At 50.5% G+C, this 22,326-nt stretch overlaps 1 protein-coding gene across 1 annotated transcript in view; it reads left to right on the forward strand.

Annotated features, from left to right (window-relative positions):
* Positions 1-18,129, forward strand: part of GPC1 (glypican 1) — a 162,271-nt gene extending 144,142 nt beyond the window's left edge. Inside the window, exons 4-9 of the mRNA XM_065747940.1 lie at positions 9,165-9,330; positions 12,938-13,068; positions 14,887-15,006; positions 15,515-15,648; positions 16,710-16,885; positions 17,454-18,129. Coding sequence (XP_065604012.1) covers positions 9,165-9,330; positions 12,938-13,068; positions 14,887-15,006; positions 15,515-15,648; positions 16,710-16,885; positions 17,454-17,671 — 945 coding nt within the window. The 3' untranslated portion in view covers positions 17,672-18,129. The remainder of the gene's footprint in view (positions 1-9,164; positions 9,331-12,937; positions 13,069-14,886; positions 15,007-15,514; positions 15,649-16,709; positions 16,886-17,453) is intronic.
* Positions 18,130-22,326: the final 4,197 nt, after the last annotated feature.

Here is a 22,326-nt window from a genome sequence, read left to right on the forward strand (position 1 = left end):
GCAGTAGTGCTTTGATCAGGAAGTGTGGGGACAGCCTGCTGAAGGAGCCATACAGAAATAACTTATCTAGCCCTAAGCTTCTGAAAAATCAGATTAATTTGTTTTTATTTGCACGTCTAGCTGCAAATCTCAGAAGAGCTCCTCAACTCTATTAAATGGCATTGTTGGCACGTGGCCAGCCACACAGGGATGGGATGCAGGGAGCAGGAGCTCTGTGGGGCATAAAGAGATGGAGGGCAGCAGGAGAGAAGTGGCAAGAACATTTCACCTTTACTGCTGTCCTAGCTGTTCAGGCACAGTCACTCTGGTCCACTCCAGGGCACACAAAGTGAGGGGATCCCCCAGTGACACGTGGCTCTCACTGCATTGCAGGGCAAGAGACAAAATATTCCCAATTTGGTTAGAATCAGAATGGCTTAGGTCAGAGAGGATATTAAGATAATCCATTTCCAACCCCCTGCCACCTGCTAGATCAGACTGCCCAGGAACTCATCCAGCCTGGCCTTGAAAGCCTCCAGGGATGGAGTACCCACAGCTTCTCTGGGCAGCATGTTCCAGTGCCTTGCCACTCTCTAATGAAAAAATTACTTCCTAATATGTAACCTAAATATCCACTCTTTTAGTTTAAAGGGGAATCCCTTGTCCTATTACTATCAACCTGTGTAAAGAGTCATTCTGCCCCCAGATTGTAAGCTCCCTTCAAGAACGGGAAGGGCACAGTGAGATCTCCTCAGAGCCTTCTCTTCTCCAAGCTAAACAACCCCAGCTCCCTCAGCCTTTCCTCACAGGACAGCTGCTCCAGGCCTCTGAGCATCCTCGTGGCCCTCCTCTGGACCCACTGCTGTGCTGGGTGCCCCAGTCCTGGGCACAGAACTGCAGGTGGAGTCTCACAAGGGCAGAGTACAGGGATACACTCCCTTCCCTCTCCCTGCTGGACACCCCTCTGTTGATGCAGCCCAGGGTACTGTTGGCCTTCCAGGTTCCAAGAGCACACTGCTAGTTCACGTCCAGCTCATTTTTGTCCATCAGGACCCCCAAGTCCTTCTGGACAGGGCTGTTCTGAATGAGTTTTTCTCCAGTCTTTACTCATATCTAGAATTGCCACCTTGCACCTGGTGTAGTTAAACCTCATCAGGTTCTCTTGTGCCCACATTTTGAGCATGTCCAGGTCCCTCTGGATGGTGTCCCTTCTTTCTTTTGTGTCATCTGCACTACTCAGCTTGGTGTCATCTGCAAACTGCTGATGTGACTCTGTCCCACTGTCTATGTCATTGATAAAGGTGTTGAAGAGCACCAGCCCCAAGACACCTCTGGGGGCACCACTTGTGTCCGGCCTCCACCTGGACATAGAGCTGTTGACCACAGCCCTCTGGCTGCGACCTTACTGCCCATTCCTTATCCACCAAGTAGTCCAGCCTTAAAATCCATATCTCTCCAATTTATTGATAAGAACGTAGCGTGAGACCACGTCAAAGGCCTTGCACAAGTTTAGATAGATGGTAGTAACTGTCCTTCTTTTGTCCACCAATGTTGTCATTCCATCATAGAGGGCCACTGCTCTGTGAGCAGTCGAAGCCCTTATTGAAGTCATGCTGGCTGTTTAGGATTCTTTTCTTTTACTGTGCTGTTGGCAGCTGCTCAAAAATAGCATTTGCTGCAACTCTGAGCTTCATCTGAACAGGTGAAGGCCGGTGCTGGGGGCTTGCTGGCTTCCAGCTGCTGCTCGGGGCCCCACATGGAGCCTGAGCCCTGGCATTGTTCAGCAACGAGGGCAGGAACGTGCCCCTGTGGGGTTGAGGTACTGTGGGGGGGGAAGCAAAACTGAGATGGCAAGGATGGCAGCAGTTGTGAGAGAAGGTCATCTACAAGTACAGTTTTATTTAAGCAATACTGTCTCTTACCATCCATACCAGTCTTCTTTTTTAAACTTCTCAGTTAGTATAAGGTAAATGACAGCTTTCCTATTTACCATATGAGTAATTTTTAAACACATGGTGGGTCAAGAAACATTTGGATTGAAACTGAATTCCAATTAAAAAGGCCCCAAAATAGAATTTGTAGAACTGTTTTTAATAGTTAAATGAACGTGCTGGATACATATGGAAAGTAATGATTATCTTAGCATGCTTTACATTTCTGCCAAGACAAAAGTTTAACAAAGACAGTAAGATCATCCCCAGCTCTCATCTCCCTTACAGCTCTGGCCGTCACTCATGCCCTGAGAGTTTTCATAGCCTGGAAGGACATGCAGCTGACTTCTGTCTTGGGTGAACTAGCTATAAAATTGACTGAATAAAATGAAGGATATAAAATCTTTTCTCACACTTAGGAAATCACTTTGCTAAAACAGCTCAGGCACAATGAATTCCTATCCCATGTCCACATGTGACACATCTCCATCCTTTCAGAGTATTATCTTTATTCAGAGCATCAGTAGCAAGTACACACAACCATAATATTAGATTTTATTTCACCTAAAGGCTTTCACTTTTGTAGTGAATTTTTGTATTGATTGTGTGCATTAAAAAGAGCGTGGCCAGCAGATTGAGGGAGGTGATCTTCCCCTCTGCTCTGCCCTGGTGAGGCCTCATCTGCAGTACTGTGTCCAGTTCTGGGCTCCCCAGTACAAAACAGACAGGGATCTCTTGGGAAGAGTCCACGGGAGGACTACAAAGATGATAAAGGGCGTGGGACACCTCCCTCATGAGGAAAGGCTGACAGAGCTGAGGCTGCTCAGCCTTGAGGAAAGAAGGCTCAGAGGGGATCTGATCCACGTCTATAAATATCTGAGGAACAAATGAACAAGGCTGGACTCTTCTCAGCAGTGTGTGGGATAGGATGAAGGGAAATGGCCACAAACTGAAGCATAGGAAGTTCTGCACCAATGTGTGTGGGAACTTCTTCACAGTGCAGTGATGGAGCACTGGAGCTGCACACAGAGGTGGTGGATCTCCTTCTCTGGACGTGCCTGGATTCCTGCCTGTGCAACCTGTGCTGGGGCAGTATTTATTATTTCCTTATCCCTGAATGCCATCCCAACTCTCTCTCACTCTGGGGCTTTTCATTCCGCAGCAGAGGTGTGTTTCTGTGGTACAACACTTGACAGCAAGACACTGTTCTGCACAGCCTGCCTTAGCCTCAGGGAGCTGTAAAGATGTTGAAGTAAAATCTCTCTCCAGTTGAAGTGCTGCTTCACAGGGACAGAAGCTTTCCCCTGGTACATGCTCTCACCAGGAGGTTGCATTTCTTTCAGAGAGATCATCTGTGTGCTCCCCTGGGGTTCAGCAAACCCTTGTGTTCAGGCAGAAGCACCTTCACCTAGAGACAGCTCTGCAGGTCTTGATAAGACAGCATTCATCCAGGAGTTCAGCCTGGGTCTCTCACTGAATCACACACAGTCGCTTGGGTTGGAAGGGACCTTAAAACCCACCCAGTCCCAACTGCCTGCCATGGCCAGGGACACCTCCCACCAGGTCAGGCTGCAATGTCAGGGCTGCCTTTGGTGATGTCTCCTGTTCTCCAAGTACCTGGAATTGCATGGCATGAAACGTTACAAATGGATTTCTCAGTCAGCCTGATTCCGTCCTGACACCCAGAATTCTGATGTCCCTTTCCCAGAGCTGTTTCCCAGGGCTGAGCAGAGAGTGGCTGCTCAAGGCAGCACCCACCCACCCACTGCTGCATCCCCTGCAGATCCCTCTTGGAGCTCTCTGCTCCATTCCATCACCAAGTAAAGCTGAGGAGAGTTAGGCAGTGAGGTTTGAGTTTGTTTGGACAGATTCAGAGTAAGCTGTGTGGTTCCTTATGTTTTTGTTTTTGGTTTTTTTTTCAGGTATTTCTAGTATTTCTATCCACAAAAGCCTGTAAGTACTCAGAATATAATATAAATAGTGAAGACAAAAAGATGTATTTACCTGCTGGTTAAAAGGCAATTGAATCAGGTTTCCAGGGGATTGAAAATTGTTCCAGCTGGAAATCAGTGCATCAGAGGAGGGACAGTGGTAGAGCAGCAAGAAGGCTGCCCATCCTTACTCATCAGTCTTCCTTTAGGATCTGGAGGCAGGTGGGCACTGGACACAAAGGCCCACGACCTCCGAGGGTCCTGTCTGCTGCTATCCCTTCATGCTGTGCTTCCTCCTGCAGCTGCTGACATCGGCACTGCCCGCTGCAGGCACCGTGCTGCTGGCTGCCAGGCTGTCACTGCTCCCTGCTGCGCTGCCTGCGGTTGGTTGGGGTGCACCAGCTTTCATTAATTCTTTTACTTTTTTTCTGAGTCTGCAGAATGCTCATTTGGCCACCGGGCTGGCCTCGCATCTGTCCCACTCAGGGTGGAGCCAGGCAGTCTGTCTGTCCTCAGGCTTAGTACTGGCTCTGGACCACTGGAGCACGAAGGGCACGGCTTTGGCACCAGCTTTTGTCCTCACCCTAAGCCGAGCTGAGCACAGAGAGCAGCCATGCCTGCTGCTGCATCCTAAAGCTGTGACTTGCTTTCAGATTCCTCAAAAGAGTTTTTGGAAACATGGTTGATGCACCTTGAATGATGGGCTTGGTGAGGCTTAAAACCCACCATGCTTCATGGACTCACTGCCACGCATTTCTGTAAGGAAGATGCAAAGTAATGACTGCAACGATTATACAATTCATTAGACTCTGAAAGCATCATATTTCCATCAGCCCTGCAGCTGTTTCTTTCAGAGTTTTATGTGGGAAATCTTGGTTTGTTTAACATGCACCAAGGTGCTAATTGCAGCAGGACTGTCACAAATGTGCACGAGGCAGCTGCTGGCCACATGGTGTGGGCACTCACAGCCCCGTCCATGCTCGAAGCAGCCAGGGCCCTGATGTGCAGCTCACACCTGGAGGTGGAAATCACAGCACCCCCTCTTCCTTTGATCACAGTGCTTTGAGGATCCTTCCTCAGAGAGGCTGTGAAGATGAAATGTGAAAATAAAAGGGGCACAAGAATAGCAGCAAACTGTAGATCTGCTGTGTTTTCTCACAGCAGAGGTGCGGAGAGCTGCCCCTGACCTGCAGGCTTTAAGTAAGCATCAATTGGCTTCAGAAGCATGAGCTTCACAACGGTGCTGGGGGTTAAAATGGCCATCCAAACAGTAAGACATTCCACGTGGAAAAATACACCTGTGAATATGTGCAGGCCTGATCTGATGTACATTTGACACAGGCATTTTGTTCTCACCTAAGTGGTCTCACACAGTGTCAGGCAGCCCCCAGGTGCTGCAGTGCCCTGCTGCCCTTTTGCTGGTGGGAGGGGTGGGCAGGAGGCACGGCCTGAGCTGCTCCAAGCAGGGAGCTCTTGGGAAACTCCAGAGCAGAGCAGAGAGAGCCCACAGAGCTACTGTGCCTCAGCCACAGGCCTGGCAGGCTGTCCTGGCCTTCTTCCACCAGCCATCCTCTTCCTCCTCCCAGACCCTCCTTGCACCTGCCCCCAGGGCGCGAGGCACAGATGGCTCACAGCAGCCTGGGGAGGAGCAGGGATAGGAACAGAGCAGCAAGAGCTCCTCTTGTTCCGCTGGTGTTAAATGCCTTTCAGATGCTCTTAAAGGCCCCTGAAGGCCAAGAAGTCCCTCCACATTGCAGCTAGGCTGCAGGTTCTCATTTGCTTTCAAGTGAGGCTTCAAAAGGAAAAAGGATTTGGGTGGAGTGGTTATTGTTCTTTTCCTTTCCCTTTGTCTAAGCCAACATTTCAAAAGCATCTGCAGCTTGTCTGCGGGGCGTGGGTGTGGAGCAGCCAAGGACCTCCAAGCGGGTGCAAGGAGCTGTGCTGTAGGGCTGAACCTGCTGCACACGCTGCCTCATAGCAGTTCAGTGCTGCTCTGCCACATGCCTTCCTACTAGTCCCCAAGGCCATGCTCTTTACATCCCAGACTTTGTTCTTTGGTCTTTCCAGCCAGTTCTGCTGAAAATAATTGGCTTGTCCTGTGGACACGGGAGCCCCCAGCACGTCCACACTTCGGTACCTTCAGTCCCCCTCATTGTGGCTGAGCTGCCTTTCCCATTCCATGAGCAGCTTTGCCTCCCCTGTGTCTTCATTTCAGAAGTTAATTCTGGACCCCATGTTTTAGGTAATCAGATAACATTGTTCCCCTTTCACATGTCTCAGTGCAGGCAGACGAGGGGGCTGGCTGCTTGTCCCTCAACCCCTGCATTTCTGAGTCTGTGCTTTGGAAGCATATTAATAAGCTGCTTGGCAGGAGCCATCTTGGTTAGAAGCCTTCAGGCTGAATGTTTTCTAAATTGTTTGGGGTGGTTGCAAGGAACCCAGCTTGGGACTAATCCCCCAGCCCATCCTCTCAGCAAATTGCTTGCAAAAGTTATTCATTTTACTGTAATTGTTTTAAACATTGCTCAGGAGGGGAAAAATTGAGGGAAACAAATGCCAGTTTGAATGCCGAGAACTCCGTGAGCTCTCAATTCTCTCTGGTATTATCTCCCTGTGTGCTCATTCCCTGCTGTCCCCTCTGCAGCTGGCAGTGCCACGCAGCACACAGTGAGTCCCAGCACTGCACACTGGTGCCCCGAGCCCTGCAGAGCTGCGAGCTCCCCCCTGCTCCAGACATGGCATGCAGGAGGCTGTTTTCTGCTCCGGCCAAGTCCTTGCCTCCAGCAATTGGCAGCTGGCTGGGTGGCTCCGTCAGCCGTGCATGGGCACATCGGGCTTTGGAAAGCAGCCATGGAAAAGCACAGAGCTCAGATGCCGGTGCAAGGCACAGTCACGGGATAATACCTGATGACAGCCTCCCTGAAATGTCAGTGCTGGTGGTGGTGCGGGGCTTTGTGTGCCGCAGCCACCTGTTCCCATTACACTAGCTCATTGCTACTCGAATCAGCTGCTGTATCTCCAGCTGTAACGTAGCTTTAATTAAAGTGATTCATTGCTCAAGACCAAGTTGTCCCCCGTTTGGGGTATTTTTTAGACGATAACATTTTTTCCTTATCACTTCATCACTGGATTTGCACTTTCAGGCACTGCTCCCACTACTGTCGCTGGGATCGGAGCAGAATATGCAGATTTCAGCTGAGCAGTGACATAGAAATAATGTATTTTTAAGTTGGGCTTGGCTTTGTTTGGCATGTTTATTTATATCTGGCAGCTGAATGAGGAGTGCCCTGGCTCCAAGCCATATCTCTCAGTAACATTCTTTTTTTGGGTCCTGGGTAAGCGGCTTCTCCAGTGTAACGTGCATTTCTTCTTGGCATCTCGATGCAGTTTCTACGTCACTGAGCTAAGGCAGGACTATAGGTCCCATTAAAGCTAAAGCAGAACACATCAACATGGGGAATCAAGGTGATTACACAGATGATTTAGTTGAAAATCGTGTCTTTGAAAGGTGAGCTCCAGTAGCTGCGTCCCACGCCGTGCAGTGTTTGGTAAGCATGCCCCATGGCTGAGCCGCAGGCTGATGTGTGCAGGTCCTGCTGGAGCAGTGAGGGGACAGCAGGGCTGGGTGTGCCCTACCTGTCTGCCAGCAGCTGGGAAAACCCCCAAGCCCTGAGGACTTGATGTTTCCCAGGTGGTGCAATGCAGGTCCTCTGCGGTGACAAGGCCCTGGGCAGCCACAGGCTGGGCTGGGTTGGTGGTACTCAGACAAGTTACTGCGCTGCATCCTTAAGCTGTGCAGGTCGCTGAGAGATGAGCACGTGCTGCTGGCCTTTTGTTCAGCTACAGGCCACGTGCTGCCTCCAGCAGGCTGCACCAACTGCAGAATATGTCCCACTGCTCCATCAGTCGCTGCATGCCCCCAGTGGGCTGCTGGGTGGGTGGGTGGACAGATGTCACAGGGCCCCTTGGAGGCTGAAGGGCAGAAGAACAAGGAAGCATCGATGTCTCTGCTTCCCCATCCTGGAGATGGGATGCTTCACTCCCATGGTGTGGGTGTGTGTCGGGGTGGTGGGAGAAGTAGAGTCCTCATGGCAATCTCCGGTGAGGTTTGGTTCAGGATAACCAGCCCTAAAAGTGCTGGTGGTAGATGGGTGGGGGCTTGTTGTACTGTTATTTATTTTTGTCCTTGTTGCATTGGTTGCTTCAGGCTGGTGGGCAGGGGGCAGGACCAGGCATTGTACCCATACCCTGATCTAGCTGGTGGCACTCCTGCCTGCAGCAGGAGCTGGAACCAGATGGGCTTTAAGATCCCTTCCAGCCCAAGCCACTCAGGAATTCTTTGCTTTCTGTTTCAGCTTTTCCAGAGCATGTCAGTTGAACTAGAAGTACTTCAGCAGTGGCAACCAAAATAAAACCCCTTCCTGGGAAAGGGCCCATCAGGGCAGCTGTGCTTGCGCCTGCTGTGGGAGAGGTGCTCCCTGAACAAAAGGGGAAGTTCACTTCAGCAAGGACTAAGGTGCTGGAAGGCTCTGTTCCTGCATGTGCCCCCAGAACCCCAGCAGGAGCAGGGAGGAGCTCTGTGGGCCTTCACTCTGCTCTGTGCTGCAGGGAGCAGAAGCCCAGGGCCAGGTTGGTTGGGATGATGGGAAACTGAACTCTGCCGAGTGAAACAAGTGCAGAACACACTCTGACGTTGCTCTTCCTGCACTCTCTTCCCTCTGTTTTCTGTTCACCTCTGTGAACAGGCAGTATGCATAATTCCTTGGAGAAAAGGAGAGGAGCGTGGTCTCTTCCCCAGCCAAAATCAGTATTTATCCTCTCTGCTAGGAGGTTGAATGCTTGGCCAGGCTCAGGTTGATGCATGGAGATGCCACCTGCGGGTCAGAGGCCGGGCCACAGGGCAGGAGCAGCAGCAAGGCTCTAACCCTAACCCTGCACTCTCCTGCAGGGAGTGACATCATGGTAACTCCACGCTCCTGCTTTCAAAGCAGAGTAGCTTGGCTTCCACCACTCCAGCAATTCTTTTGTAAGCTTGATTAGAGAATTGGAAATGGGTGCAAGTAAAGATGGAGAAGAGAGGAAGCACTTAGTGGTAAGACAGGGAAGCAGAGATCTCCATCAGCACCTCTATGGGGCTTGTCATAGGCACCAAGGGGACCTCTGTGCTGCAGAGGCCGGGGCTCTGCCTGCAGGCCTGTGTTTTGCCATGCGAGATGTTTGGTTAAAGTGGCACAGCTGGGCTGCCATCTGCCTTCCAGGGCACGCCGATGGATCAGGCCCCCCCTCAGCTGCCCCTGTTTCTGACTCTGCTCCATCTCCCCAGGTGTCCCTCAGCCACGAGTGCACCCGCGCTGTCATGAAGCTGATTTACTGCCCGCACTGCCGGGGCATGGCCAGCGTGAAGCCGTGCAGCAACTACTGCCTCAACGTGGTGAAGGGCTGCCTGGCCAACCAAGCCGACCTGAACACCGAGTGGAAGTACCTGATGGGTAAGGTGGCCTTATATAAAGTCTAGAATCTATTGCAGGACGTTCTTCTGGGCTTTAATACCATTAGGAAGTGCTACTGGGCTGGCTAACAGAGGGTTCAGGTCTTCCCATCTTCCCCATCCTCACCTGGTGTTGCCCACATATTGCATTTTGGTTTTCTGTCCTCTCCTCCCAAAGGCTGAGGCGTTTGGACAGGTCCTGCTGCCTCATACATACCACAGCATGTGTGAGCACATGGGAATCCCTGGTAGCCTTCCTTGGGATGTGGCCTAGAAACGTGAAGCCATAAACTTTTTCCATGGGTAGAGAGCAGAGGAGTCAGAATTGTATACTTCTCAATGGAAAGAGCCCTCTTAAATACATGTGAGGGAGAGGTTACAGGTCACAGGAGGGATGGGAAAAATTAGGCTTGTATTTTAAATGAGAAAAGAGCTCAATTCACTTTTATCTTGTCACTCAGCTAAGATGATGGGTACTTCTTAAGGTGGGCTGAGTATGTGTAGAGGTGTCCATTTCCTTGAAGTGAAAGCCAGAAATATCATTGTGATGGTGTGATCTGATACCCTGTGCAACCCAGAGCAGAGAACTACCAGGCAGTTCTGCATCTCAGTCAGACCTGGGCATCTCTTGTAGGACCTTGTGTATCATTCAGCTGTTTTTCCGGAGGTTGTGACCACTGGCTTGAGTGTGAACAGCGGCCAGGAGTGACCTGCAGTGTGTGGTGTGAGGCTGGTGAGGGACAGCATTTAGAAAATGGTGTGATGGTGTTACAGCACAGCCTCTCCCCTGCTGCAGTCTGCTTGGGGAGGCTGCTCCCATCAGGAAGGCTCTCACTGCTCTTTGCATGCCCAGAAAGCTCCTGTTTCTCTCCCAGGCTGTATGTGCATTTTGGCTGGAGTGTTAACATCAAAAACCCTGCTGTAGCTCCAGGAGTGTAGCTTCCCTCTCAGGGGATGTTGCCAAGTAAGGAACCCACTGCTGCCCTCAGAAGCCTGTGCTCAGTGGGACGCATCATCCAGCTGCCTGCCTCTTGCCAGGAGCTAACGAACCGAGTGGCGATGAGCTGTGGTTAATTGGATGTACTTGCCATTGGCAGCCTGCTACAGAAGAGAGGGAGGAATATTCCCTTCCCCAAGGGTTTACACCAGGATTTTGACAAAGCTTTGTCCTCTCTGACCACAGCAAGCCAACTGTTAGCTGTCACTGCTCTCTTGACAGGGTGACTGCCCAGCTCCTGAAAGGTCAGCTCGTCACTCCCGTGGTTTGACAGGATTGTGTTTTGCAGTTAGTGAGGGTTCCTCTTACCCAAGGGACAGTGATCTTGTCAGGAGGTGTTGGCTGGAAGGAAACTGGAGCTTCCTTCTGGTTGCAGCTGTATGTTTTACTGCCAGAGGTCATCGTTTGATCAAGGACTGGAGCAAAACATGAAAGAAAAGGCAGAAGTTCCCTGTCATTGTCCGTGTTTTACCTTTAGATCTTTCCACGTAGCTGGAGAGGACTTGGTTACAACAGTGTTTCTCTTTCAGTTTGACAAGTTAGGGTAAGTTAAACTAAAGATTTTTGTAGTAAAGGGTCAGATATAATTTATCACTAATTTGGGCATGCAGCCTTTGATTAAAATATCTCTATCTCAACATTAGTGCATCTGCAGACTATGATTGCCTGAAAATATAGTCTTGAAGATGACACTGCAACCCCTCAGTGGCAGCAAAGTTGAACTGCAAGCTCCCTGATGTTATTTCCCAGAACACAAAAACATTCCTGTTTTCAGCTTTAGAAATCAATGCTGCCATAGGACTGCATTACAGGAAAAAAAGAGCACATGAACTCAGAAACTCAGGCCCATTTCCATTCCTGCTTATGCTAATGAGCAAAACTTTTATACTTCTTTAAGTGCTGAAAATAAATCCATAAAATTTCCAGGCTGTGTCTGTGCATGCTGTTAAATCCTACATTAGAGACCATAGCATGGAGTGTGAGCTATGTAGGCAAGATCTGGTATCTTCTGAGGATTTGTGCTAGCCCCTCTCTAGTACTTGCCCAGGTTGATCATTCTGTGAGAGCAGCAAGGACCTGAACATTTCGCCATGCAGTAGCAAAGAGAGCATATATTTGAGGGCTGTGCATGCAGTGGGCTCAGGATCAGGCCACCCTTGGTAACATAAAGCTTCCACTGTGGAACTAGTGCCTCTGTACAACATCTCCTCATGGAAGACACTTGGGGCCTTTCTGCCAAGTCCTACTGCTTTGCACAGACAAGGGATTGAATGCTTTCCTAGCATGTTTGAAGTGATGGTGGTCCCTGTTTGCGGCCTGGCTGGCTGGACCCCTGCTCACAGGACAAGTGCTGTGCAGCTCAGTGCTTTAAAGCAGTATCACAGGTGGCACTACACACTATGGGGTGGTGTAGGACAAAAGATAATGTTTTACTGATGCTCTGTTGAACTGCTGGACACAACTCACCTGGTGATTTCATTGCTCATGAATATCGGCAGAATGAACATGTGCTGAATAAGCTTTCTGCAACATCACACCATCTGCTGTGATAGCATCTTGACAGCCTGATGGGGAAGGTGTCAGGATCTAGGACAGAAAATTAATCACTGCTCAGGAATGAGTTCATTTATGGACCATGCAGTTTTTCAGCCTAGACCCTGGGATTTGACCCTCTTTGTCCAGAGAAGGAAAATCAACATGAAGCCATCACAGGTGTTTTCTTCCATATGGAGAAACTGCAGGGACATGAAGCACTTTCTGTTCTAGATGAGCAAGGGCCACCCCTGCTCCGTGCCAGATCTCTGGTTCTGCCAGGAAGCATTTGGTGTGTCCTGGGGAGTGCAAGACCACACTGGAGCCATCTGAGGTCACAAGTAACTGCTAAGTCTCTGAATCCTGATGAGGCTTACACATGGCTTGGCCTCCAGGCTACTAGAACAGAAGTGGTAGAAAATTGAGGCAGAGGCAGCTTAGCAGTGGCTTTTTTGACTGACAAAATTAGCCCTGGTTACAATCCGAATTTAGGTATCTAAGACCAGTCTGGGACCTGTCCAGAACTCCTGCTTAGCTCTGGCTGGACACCGAGGATGTCAGCTTTCTCTGTGCCAGCATTCCCCAGTGCTCCGTGCCTTGTGTGCAGACAGTCTTTCTTTGCTTTAGATCCACAGAGTGCTGAAAATCTCCATAGGCAGAGGCTGGTTACTTTTTGTAAGCCAGGCATCCTCCCAAAGCACCTATGCTGGCGGGCACTTCCAGGTCAGGCAGGAGCAGAGCTAAGGGGAGCTGAGAGCAATAGGCACACCCCAGTCATACTCAGTCCCATTGATCAGTTCAGCTGTGGGCTTCACAGTCTGCTCTTCAGCCTTTAGTGCGTGATATTTCCTTTTCTTACTCTTTCATTGCCACAGAAGCTGTCGCTCACATCCGGTACTTTGGCACCCATCCACCCTTTTGACAGCTGTCCGATCTGGAGGAAAATGAGCATAGGTTTGAAGAGCAGTGAAAATGGAGAGTTATCCTCCAGCAAGTCTTCCAATAGGCCAGCCGCCCCGAGCATGGGCGTGAGCTTTAACATGCTTTGTCTGATGATGTCTCTGTGTTATTTTACCAGATGCCCTGGTCGCCGTGGCTGATCGGATTGATGGACCATACAATGTAGACACAGTAATAGGGACTATTCACATGAGGATCTCTGAAGCTATTTCTAACTTGCAAGAAAACAAAGATTCAATCACAGCCAAGGTAAGAGTGTGTGTGTGGGCCTGGCTGAGGATACACCGTATGTAGTTGCCTGGATCCAATGCTTTTTGTTCTCACTGTTGAACTTAACTAAAGGAGATGAAAGAAGAAAGAGAGATGAGATGCATGGTCTTTTAATGATAAGAAAGCATTGTCTTAGGCAGAGAAAAACCTTATCAGGTATTTCTAAATGCTCCTCTCTGCCACAGTCAGCTTTCCTTAGGTACAGACACGCAGGTGGGACTGTATGTGCAGTGACTGTGGGTGACATGGTGTATTTGCTGTCAGGTTCCTCTGTGTCTGAAGAGCCTTGAAGTATTTTGACTGAGCTGGGGCATTTAGAGGAAGTGCACAGTCCTTCTTACACTAGCAACAGAAGGCAGCTGCTTCAGCCTGCCTGAGGTGATGTTCTGCAATAGAAACACCACGCTATCAGGCTGTGTCTGTGGGACAGAGCTGCAGTTTGGCAGTCCATCTGGAGAGGCTCTCCTGATGCTCACCTGTCTTTCAAGAAGGTATCATGAAGATTTTTTTCTGTTGGTCTTCTATTTTTTGTGTGTATTTATCCAGTTAATCACATCACTGCTATAGCTGCAGGTGAGATAACCTCCAGGGCTTCTGATTCTGCCCAGGCTTTCCCTGAGCCCTGCAGCTATCCCACAGTTAGGGCCAAGATGCAGGTGAAAGGTGTGTAGCAGGCCCTAACTGGATCTTGAAGAGGGGAAGGGACAAAAGTATCGCTTAACCAAGCAGGAATTCACTAGCACAAATCACAGCACTAATGGGAGTATGTATCCAAGTACTCATTTAAGTTTATTTTCTAACATGGAAGATTCTCTTAGTAGTAGGTTGGAAGAAATTGTACAAATAAAAGCAAGCCTATGATGACATCATCTGAAAAGAAGGGTGTTTCCAAGGGACATATGGTAAAATCAAAAAGGATTAAATAGTCTAGTGTAGTCAGTGTTTGACTGGAAAAACAAAACATATTTGATAAAGTTCTCAGTAAGATAATGGCCGGGTGAACATGGCAATCTTTGTTGGTGGCACTGCTAGCAGATGTTTGGAGCTGCAAATTACTGCAGCTTCAAGCTCTGGTTTGAGCACCACACAATGATCTGGTGGAGTATCACTGTCAGATGAGATCAGAACTAGCCCAGGCTGCTGCCCTCCTTCAGCTACGAAGGCTGCCTGGCTGGTAGGTAGGGTGACAGGGACAGGAAGTACCCAAAGTTAAGAGAGAAATCCACTTGGTGTCCTCATTTGGCCTTGGAACATCCAACCTCTGTCATATCCTGACATATCCACTCACTTGGTGCTCTCCTAGTCAGAGGATTTTATTTGCTGAAGTGTGTTTGCACATCATGAGAGACACTAGGGATAGTCACCCATCTGCTTACTGTCCTAATCGGGGAAGCTCACATGCTCTGTAGTTAGAAAGCCCCTTGCCACAGATGTCACGAACGTGAGCAACTCCCATCTTCTTCTTCTCAGACTTCCCAGAATTTTACTTTCAAATCATAACAGGAACAGATAAATTGCTAGCTGTAATTTAATATCAACATTAGTGACTCATTCAAAAACGTTCTAATTTTGTGTTTGTGCTGAGCATTGTGCATGATAGCAGTAATCAAAAACAATTACAGTAAGAGAAAAATAAGTCTTGGAACAAGAGTAACCTGGCCAGAAACTAAACGGGACTCACAGAGATCATGCAATTGGGAAAGATAAGACATTTAAAAAGAAAAATTACTTGTGGAGTCCAAATTAATTAAGGAAATAGTATCAAGCATGGGGTAGAGAATTTGGTTTGTTTTTCAGGTTTTCCAAGGCTGTGGAAATCCCAAAATCAGCACAAAAGGCTCCAGCAGTGAGGACAAGAAAAGGCGGGGGAAGGTCACATTGGAAGCCAAATCCTCTGCAGTGGCACTGGAGATGCTGGTGAGTTTGCCTCCCGAGCTGCTCTGCTGCTGGCGTGCCAGGATGGCCGTGCCTGTGCAGTGCATCCATATGGGGAATGGGACATGAGGTCCCTGTCTCTGGGGTGGGCAATCCCACTGTGTTTCTGAGGCCTGTGGCTTTGCTGTTCCACGAACAACATGTCCTCTGTGGAGGTCTTGGATTCTGTGGATGGTAGGCTGCGTGGTGTGCCACGGCCCCACATTTCAGAGGCCCTGCAGTCCTCCTGTCCCATCCCAACAGACCTCTGCTGGCTCCCAGTCAGGCTGCTTCCCAGCATTGCCCTTATTCTCCAGAAGAGGATCTTCTGATCGTCTCCACAGTACCAGAACAATCACTGGCATGTACTCTTCAGCTCTGGGTGCTTGGGTTGAGGGTTGGTCTTTAGGAGAAAGTACAAGAGTACACTTGCCTGTCTGCATAAAATCAGACTGGTGGTAAGATGAAAAAAGTAGCCTGTCCTGGCCCTGAGCATCCTCTTTGTTTATAGGTTTTGGATGCCAAAGGGAATCTGACGGCTCTCAAGTCTTACTGGATCACCCTGCCTGGCGTCCTGTGCAGCAAAAAAGTAATGGCCAGCTCAGCAGCAGATGACAAGTGTTGGAATGGGATGACCAAGGGCAGGTATGGAGAGGGTCGTGGTGCCCAGAGAGAGATGTTGCAGGGTGGTGGGAGAGGTAGGGTTTAATAAAAGGAGGTTATGCTTCATCAGCCACCTCTGCTTACTCACACTGAGAGGAAAGGTCTGTCCCTGATCAGAGAAATGTTGCTTTTCCTCTGACACTGATGCCTGGGAATTTCAATCCTGTTGTTGTTTCGCTGTACGTTCGATGGTTAAGAATCAGGATGCATTTGCCACGAAATGACTGTGTAGTTTTGTACTAATTAAGCAATTTTGCAATACCACATGCATTCAGGAGACAGAAGAGCTGGATTTACCTCCCAAACTCCAGAACTGCTGCTGAGAACTGCATGTAGGTCCTTTAACCATGCTTGGGTGACATGCAGCACCTGCAGAAACACCTCCCACCCTTGGCTGATGATGAAGGATAGCACTGAGGAGAGATGTGCAAGGCACTGAAGGAGGGAGCAGCACAGTGCCAGATGATAACCCCCAGTACAGTGAAGCTTTCCTAGGAAGCTGTCTGATCTTACTGAGGCAGGGGGATTCAGCCAGCCCAGGATGCCAGTCCCTGCAGCATGTAACCAGAGCAGCAAAGAAGGTGCACCTCAGCCTCCTGTATGGGCAGAGCTTTTCCTCAGTGTCACTGTAGCTCCGTGGGTACCAGCCTGAGAGCAATCTCTCAGCCCTGCATGCAGCCCTAGTGTAGGAAGCCTCTCCCACACTGGGACAGTGGTGCTGCACCTCCCAGAAACTGAGGTGGCCTGATGGATTCTCACCATGGTAGCAGAGCTTGGCCATCCCTAGAGCCAGCTGTGTCAACACAGGAGCCTTCCTGTGCAGGATATGCTCCCTGCAGCCTTGGTGTGGCCATCTGTGGAGCCCCTGCTGCTCGGCACCTTGCAGGCAGAGGCACTCAGCCTCCTTCCCTGGCTGGGGCTGTTCAACAACCCAGCACCACTGACTGTGCTTCACAGAGGCTGCACTGTCAGTGGTATCTGTACTGGGGAGAACTGAGCTTAGCTGGGGGCAGATGTGTAACCCTTCTTTCCTTCTTTCACAGTTACCTACCCGAAGTGATGGGGGATGGCTTAGCTAATCAGATTAACAACCCAGAGGTGGAGGTCGACATCACCAAGCCAGATATGACCATTCGCCAGCAAATCATGCAGCTGAAGATCATGACTAACCGGCTGGGCAACGCCAACATCGGGAATGATGTGGATTTCCAAGATGCAAGTGAGTAGCAGAGCTAAGCCAGGGCTCTGCAGCACAGTGGGGCCATGGTCACCTGGCTTTTGGCTGTGGGTTGCAGAGGTTGTTCAGGTGCACCCAACCTGCTGGAGGGGCTGCTCTGCTCTTGGCCTAGTACTGAATATCCAGGTGCTCTTCCCAGCCCCAGCCTGGCCTGGCTGATATCCCATCACATCCCATAGTGGTGGATGCAGCTGGTGGCCAGGCTCCCCAGGATTGTGGCAGTGTCTGCTCTCTGCTCTCAGCAGCCATATCCTCTGTCCCTGACACGGAGAGTGCCACCTTTCTTCTGCCACCATCCTCCATGCTGTGCCTCTGTCCCTGTGCCCCACTGCTCCCCGTGGGGCAGCACCCAGTATCTCTGCTCTGGGCTTGCTTCGGCCCCCAGTGGGGTGGGACAGGCACCCAAAAACCTGCCCAAGGGATCACGAGTGACACATGAACAGGTTGCACTAAATTGTGGCCACAGCCCAGGGGTGGCACAAGGCACAAAGAGAAGGCAGGGTGGGCACCCCAAGGCAGGCTGGGCTCACCCCTCTTTGTCTCTGCGCAGGCGACGACATGAGCGGCTCAGGCAGCGGTGACAGCTGTCCTGATGACGTCTGTGGCAAAAGACTTTCTAAGAGCCCCAGCACCAGGCAGCCAGAAACACATGCTATCCCGAAGCAGTCCGGACACGGCGTCACTGGGGCCAGCAGCAGATCTTTGCCTTCTGCCTTCCTCCTCTTCCTTTCGGGGGCTTCCATTGCCGTGCACCACTTGTGGCGGTAACTCAGCAGGACAGCCAGGAAAGAGACTGCAGCCGAGGGCTTCACTTTGCCAAAACCAACCAACAAAAGGACAGACGTGCTTCACCTTGGCAAAAAAAAAAAAAGAAAAAAAAAAAAAGAAAAAAGGAAAAAAGGAAAAAAAAATAGAGGGAGGAGATAAAGGTTTCAATTGTTTTGCTATTTCTGGCAGTGCTCGAGCTGTTTTCTTCTTTCTTGGTCTCTTTCCCAGTGCTGGGCCCTTCTTTCCATACCTCATTGTTTTACTTGGTTATTGCCACAAAACTGGCTTGTGGGGCTGAGCTGAGCCCTCGCAGAGAGGCTTCCTGACAGCCCCTCCATGGGCAGCCCTTGTGCTGCCTGCAGCGGAATATGCAATTTCCCTGATTGTTACCCAGCCGCCAGCCAGCGCTGCCCAGCGTGCTGCTGCCTAACACGCCGGGCTGAGAGCAGCCTGGAGACACCGAAGACAGGTACTGCACGCAGGGGCTCCTCCGAGGTTTTCCTCTGTTCTGCTGAGCCAGGCAGAGGTGGCCCTTTGCTTCCGTCTGTGTGCACAGGAGTGTGAGCAGATGTGGTGGGTTGAACTGAAACGATTCGGCAGTGACTGTTGGACCCGAAAACGTAGAACTCCCTTTTTCTTTGGAAAGGTCACAAATGGGTTTCTTGACTAGAGCTCGTAGCTGACGACGTTTTTAAATGTAGGTCTCCTACATCTAAGTGACTTGGGAATGAGTGTTAGGGGTTGGGGTTTGGGGTATTTTTTCTTTGCATGCTAGTTGGAAAGCCATTTTTTACCCGAGTAATAATGGTCCAATTTCTACCTGCAGTGCAGTACCGTAAAAGGTAACAGAGAGATGAAAGTATACAACAGTAGGATTCCTTACTGGACAGATTGCTGTGCTGCCTCTGCCTCCTCTGTCTCCAGCCATGGGTGTGAATGCCTTTGTTTTTTGTAATTAGAAAGACCATGGGTTGTGTGCTGATGAGAGCATTGCAGCTGGACATTGCAGCTGGTCGTGAGAGCTCACACGGGCACACACAGTACCACCCCCTACCTGAGGGCAGCGTGCTGGTGGCAGTCAGCCCGTGGCAGTTGGCCATGCCCGAATCTTGTTTTTAACATGGGCAGTGCCTGGACAGTGGCATTTAAGAGAGGATGAGAACATGAGCAAGGCAGTGCCAGCAGCTGGCACAGGGCTCGTTCCTCAGCAGGCAGAGCAGGTCTGGGGCTGGGCAGGGTGTGCATGGTGCGGTGTGGGCTGTGCTGCTGTGCCCTCCCTGCCTGGTGTGCCTGGCAGAGCTGTGAGGCTCGGCCATGTACAGCCGTGGATAAACAGCAGGCAGGGGTTTATAAAGGTTTACTTAACTCTGGAAGTGCGGCAAGTCCCATGTTACTCTTACTGGTCTAAAGAGCTCCTGTCCTTTTTCTTCTGTTAACTAGAATTGCCAACACACATGTAGCCTTCAGTTATGTAGATTTCCACAACTGCAGAAAGTTTTGATGCAAAGCAAGTTTCAGGGCACTAAAACAGTGCATCTGCTTCAAAGAACAGCTGTGCTGGAGCTTTAAAAACAGCTGCTGAGGTCTGTGCTTTGCATAGCAGAGCTTCGGATGGAGTCCTCATCCTTTCCAGCAGTGACCATTTGCTGACAGCCTCCCACACTAACCAGCTCCCCCTGGGCTCTGAGAGGAGCACACCTTAACCAAGAATTCACTGTGTCCTGTTAATGCTTTAACAGTTAAATAGTCCACATTATCAGCTCTGCAACAACAACACAGCAGGAGCAGCAAACTGCTTGGGGCCAGCAGGGAATGAGTGGTGGGGGGTTGGTTTGGAAGGGCCTCGTCCTCAGGGTCCTGGAGTTGTGGTCTGAAAAAGCATTACCAACAAAGTCTCCTGTCTGTGGAAAAGGGAGAACCAGACACATCGGATTCCCAAATGTCTGTGTCCTTCGGCCTGCTTTTCTGTGCCATAACGCATATGTTCTAACTTAGGGTGGGGGTTTGTGGTTTCCCAGTGGGCTTGGGAGGGGCTAAGGTAGAGCAAATATCTCACATCCACCTTTGCTTTAAACAGACGCGTTTGTATCTGCAAGAGTCAAAATTATTTCACTTACTGGCATAGCTGGACAGTTACCTATTTCTTTCTGTTACCAAGGTACTTGTAACTCTCTTGCACTGTTTATCTAAAGTTAAAACATGTTCTTTGAATCCTTGTATAAATAAAAAGGCTGGAGACAAATCTGTACTTACAGGGCACTTTGATGACTTCTCCACTTATGCTGAGTTCTTCTTCCCTTTTAAGGCACAGGTAAAGGTCAGTTCAGTAGTCCTGAGAGATGAACCCTTGCTTGGAACTGATGGGTTTGTTGTGGGTTTTCCTCAACAGTAATCCTGTGTACCTTGGTGAGGATGCAGTGTGTGCTGTGTGTGTGCAAACCAGACGAAGCAACTGCAGGTCATCAGAGCAAGTATTCTGAACACTCTCATACAGCGGCACAAAAAGGCACAGCAATACACAGATTCAGAAATGCCCTTGGTATGTCACAGCCAGGTGTTGGGCTCATTATTTACAGTGACCTTGTGCCAGTGTTGGCAGAGTGGAGTGGAACATGGGACTGTGGATGTGCCGTCCCAGGTGAGTGCTGGAGTCTGAATGATTCAGCAGAAAGATCTGTGCTTCATCTCCACATCTTACCCTTCCAGAGGTGGCCAGATGCAGGGTCGAGGCAACATGTTGAAAGCAGCTATTGAACGGTCAGAGTGAGACACGACAACTGGAAACTGCAAAAATCTACCTGCCTGGATGCAGGTATCACTTAAATCTAATACAGTGAGTGAGCCCTCTAACTGAGAAGGTGTTCCTGTAGCTCAGTGTCCTGTGGTTACAGCTATCCAGGTGCCATATGCCCAGGTTTTATAAATACGGGCACTTGTGGAGATAGTGATCTGCTGGAAGTTGTTTGCAGAGCAGTCACCTCCTTTGCCTCCTCTGTGCCTGTTGATAACTTTAAATAACAGTGACTTGCAGCTCTGTGTGGATTAAAACCATCTGCAAACAGCTCTGTTGGTCTGTAAATGCACTGAAAACCATACACTTGCCAAGGCAACAAGGGGCCCTGTGGTGTCACAGCTTCCACACCAGCCCCACGGGCAGCCCCTCACAGCACAGTGCTCCAGCACAGGGAGTGGACGTGGGCAGGCAGGGTGCAGCCCAGGGTGCCCAGGTGTGCTCCCCACTGCTCCTCATCATGGGCAAGCATGCCGGCAGAACAGGGCCACAGAGGGACTTCTGGGACATTGGCTGTTGGGGCCCTGTGGTGTTGCTTTTCACCTCGGCAGGTACAGCTCTGCAGGCACTTGCAGGAGTGCAGCTGTAACCTGCCAGCACTGCATTGCTGTGCCAGGCTCCCTGCTGGCTTCCCACACTGCCCAGTGCCACAAGGGCACGACTCAGTGCTGCACCCCTCTCTGGGGTGTCACCACGTGGGGGACAGCTGTGTCCCTGCATACGGCCAGGGTGGGAGCTGTGGTTACAGAGCATGACCCAGCCTTCACTTGCTGCCCAGTGAGAGCCACCATCTGGCACACCATGGCTGCCCAAGTCCACCAGCAGCTTCTCTCCCCCAACTAGGATCTACCTTGCCAACAGGGTCCTCAGCCCAGGAGACCCAGTCAAGGGAGAATAAAGCCTTGTGCAAGCATGGCCACACCTCTGAGTTTCTGTAAGCCCCTTGGATATTCAGTCCCATGGCATCCCATGGGGAGCAAGAGACTTGGCAGCTCCTTCCCCGCCCTTCCAGCAGGGCAGCCTCCATCCTCGCCTCAATTCTCTGTTGGTCTCATATGTCCATAGGGCATCCGCATTCCTTGGCTCCTTTGACACCATCCTTTAGTGGGTGCGGGTTAGGGCTGGCCACCTGGCTGCTCAGAGACCTGTCTTCTGCCTGGCCAGGAACCTCACTGATGGTCATCACCCGAGGGATGACAAGGCATATATGCCAGGTGAGGTGTCCCCTGCAGCGCTGCGTGCTGCACATTCCCTGTGGTGGCAGGGTGAGGAGATCTCTTGTCTCCTCCCACGCTGGAGAGTAACTGATGCTGCTTACAACCAAACCTCAGAGTAGGTCCCACAGTGGGCTTTGTGTGCCACACCAGCAGCAGCCAGCACCCCTAGAAACCTGCCCTGAGGGAGCCAGGCCCCGGGACCTGCAGCACCTCTGGCTCCAGGCACTGCTCAGCTCTGTGCCTGCTGCAGCGAGGCACCCCGAGGGCCCAGGGACTGTGGCATGGCTGCAGCCTGCTGCCAAGTGGTTGTGGAGCTGCCCAATCCCTTCTGTGTGGTTTTCCAGGCAACAAAGTACTGCAGTCGCTGTAGTACACTCAGACAGCTGCAAGCACCTTCATGTCTCCAAAAAGAGTGGTGGCGAGGATCCAGCCCACCACGTCCCTCTTCTTTCACTGCATCACGCAGGGAAGGAAAGTCACACTCATCCTGAGGGACACTGGTATGCTCCTCGACAGAGGTGTCCAAGTGCAAGTGAAATGCAAACCTGGACTCCCTCGAAGTGATGGCACGGAAAGACGCCCTGAAAGAAGTTCTGCGTCTGCTGGCAGCCCTTGTTCTTAGTCAGTCCTGACCTGGGCTCCAGCTC

This window comes from Cyrtonyx montezumae, unplaced genomic scaffold (assembly GCF_038088225.1).
Source record: "Cyrtonyx montezumae isolate F1298 unplaced genomic scaffold, pur_monq_1.0 scaffold_5, whole genome shotgun sequence".
Lineage (NCBI taxonomy): Eukaryota > Metazoa > Chordata > Aves > Galliformes > Odontophoridae > Cyrtonyx > Cyrtonyx montezumae.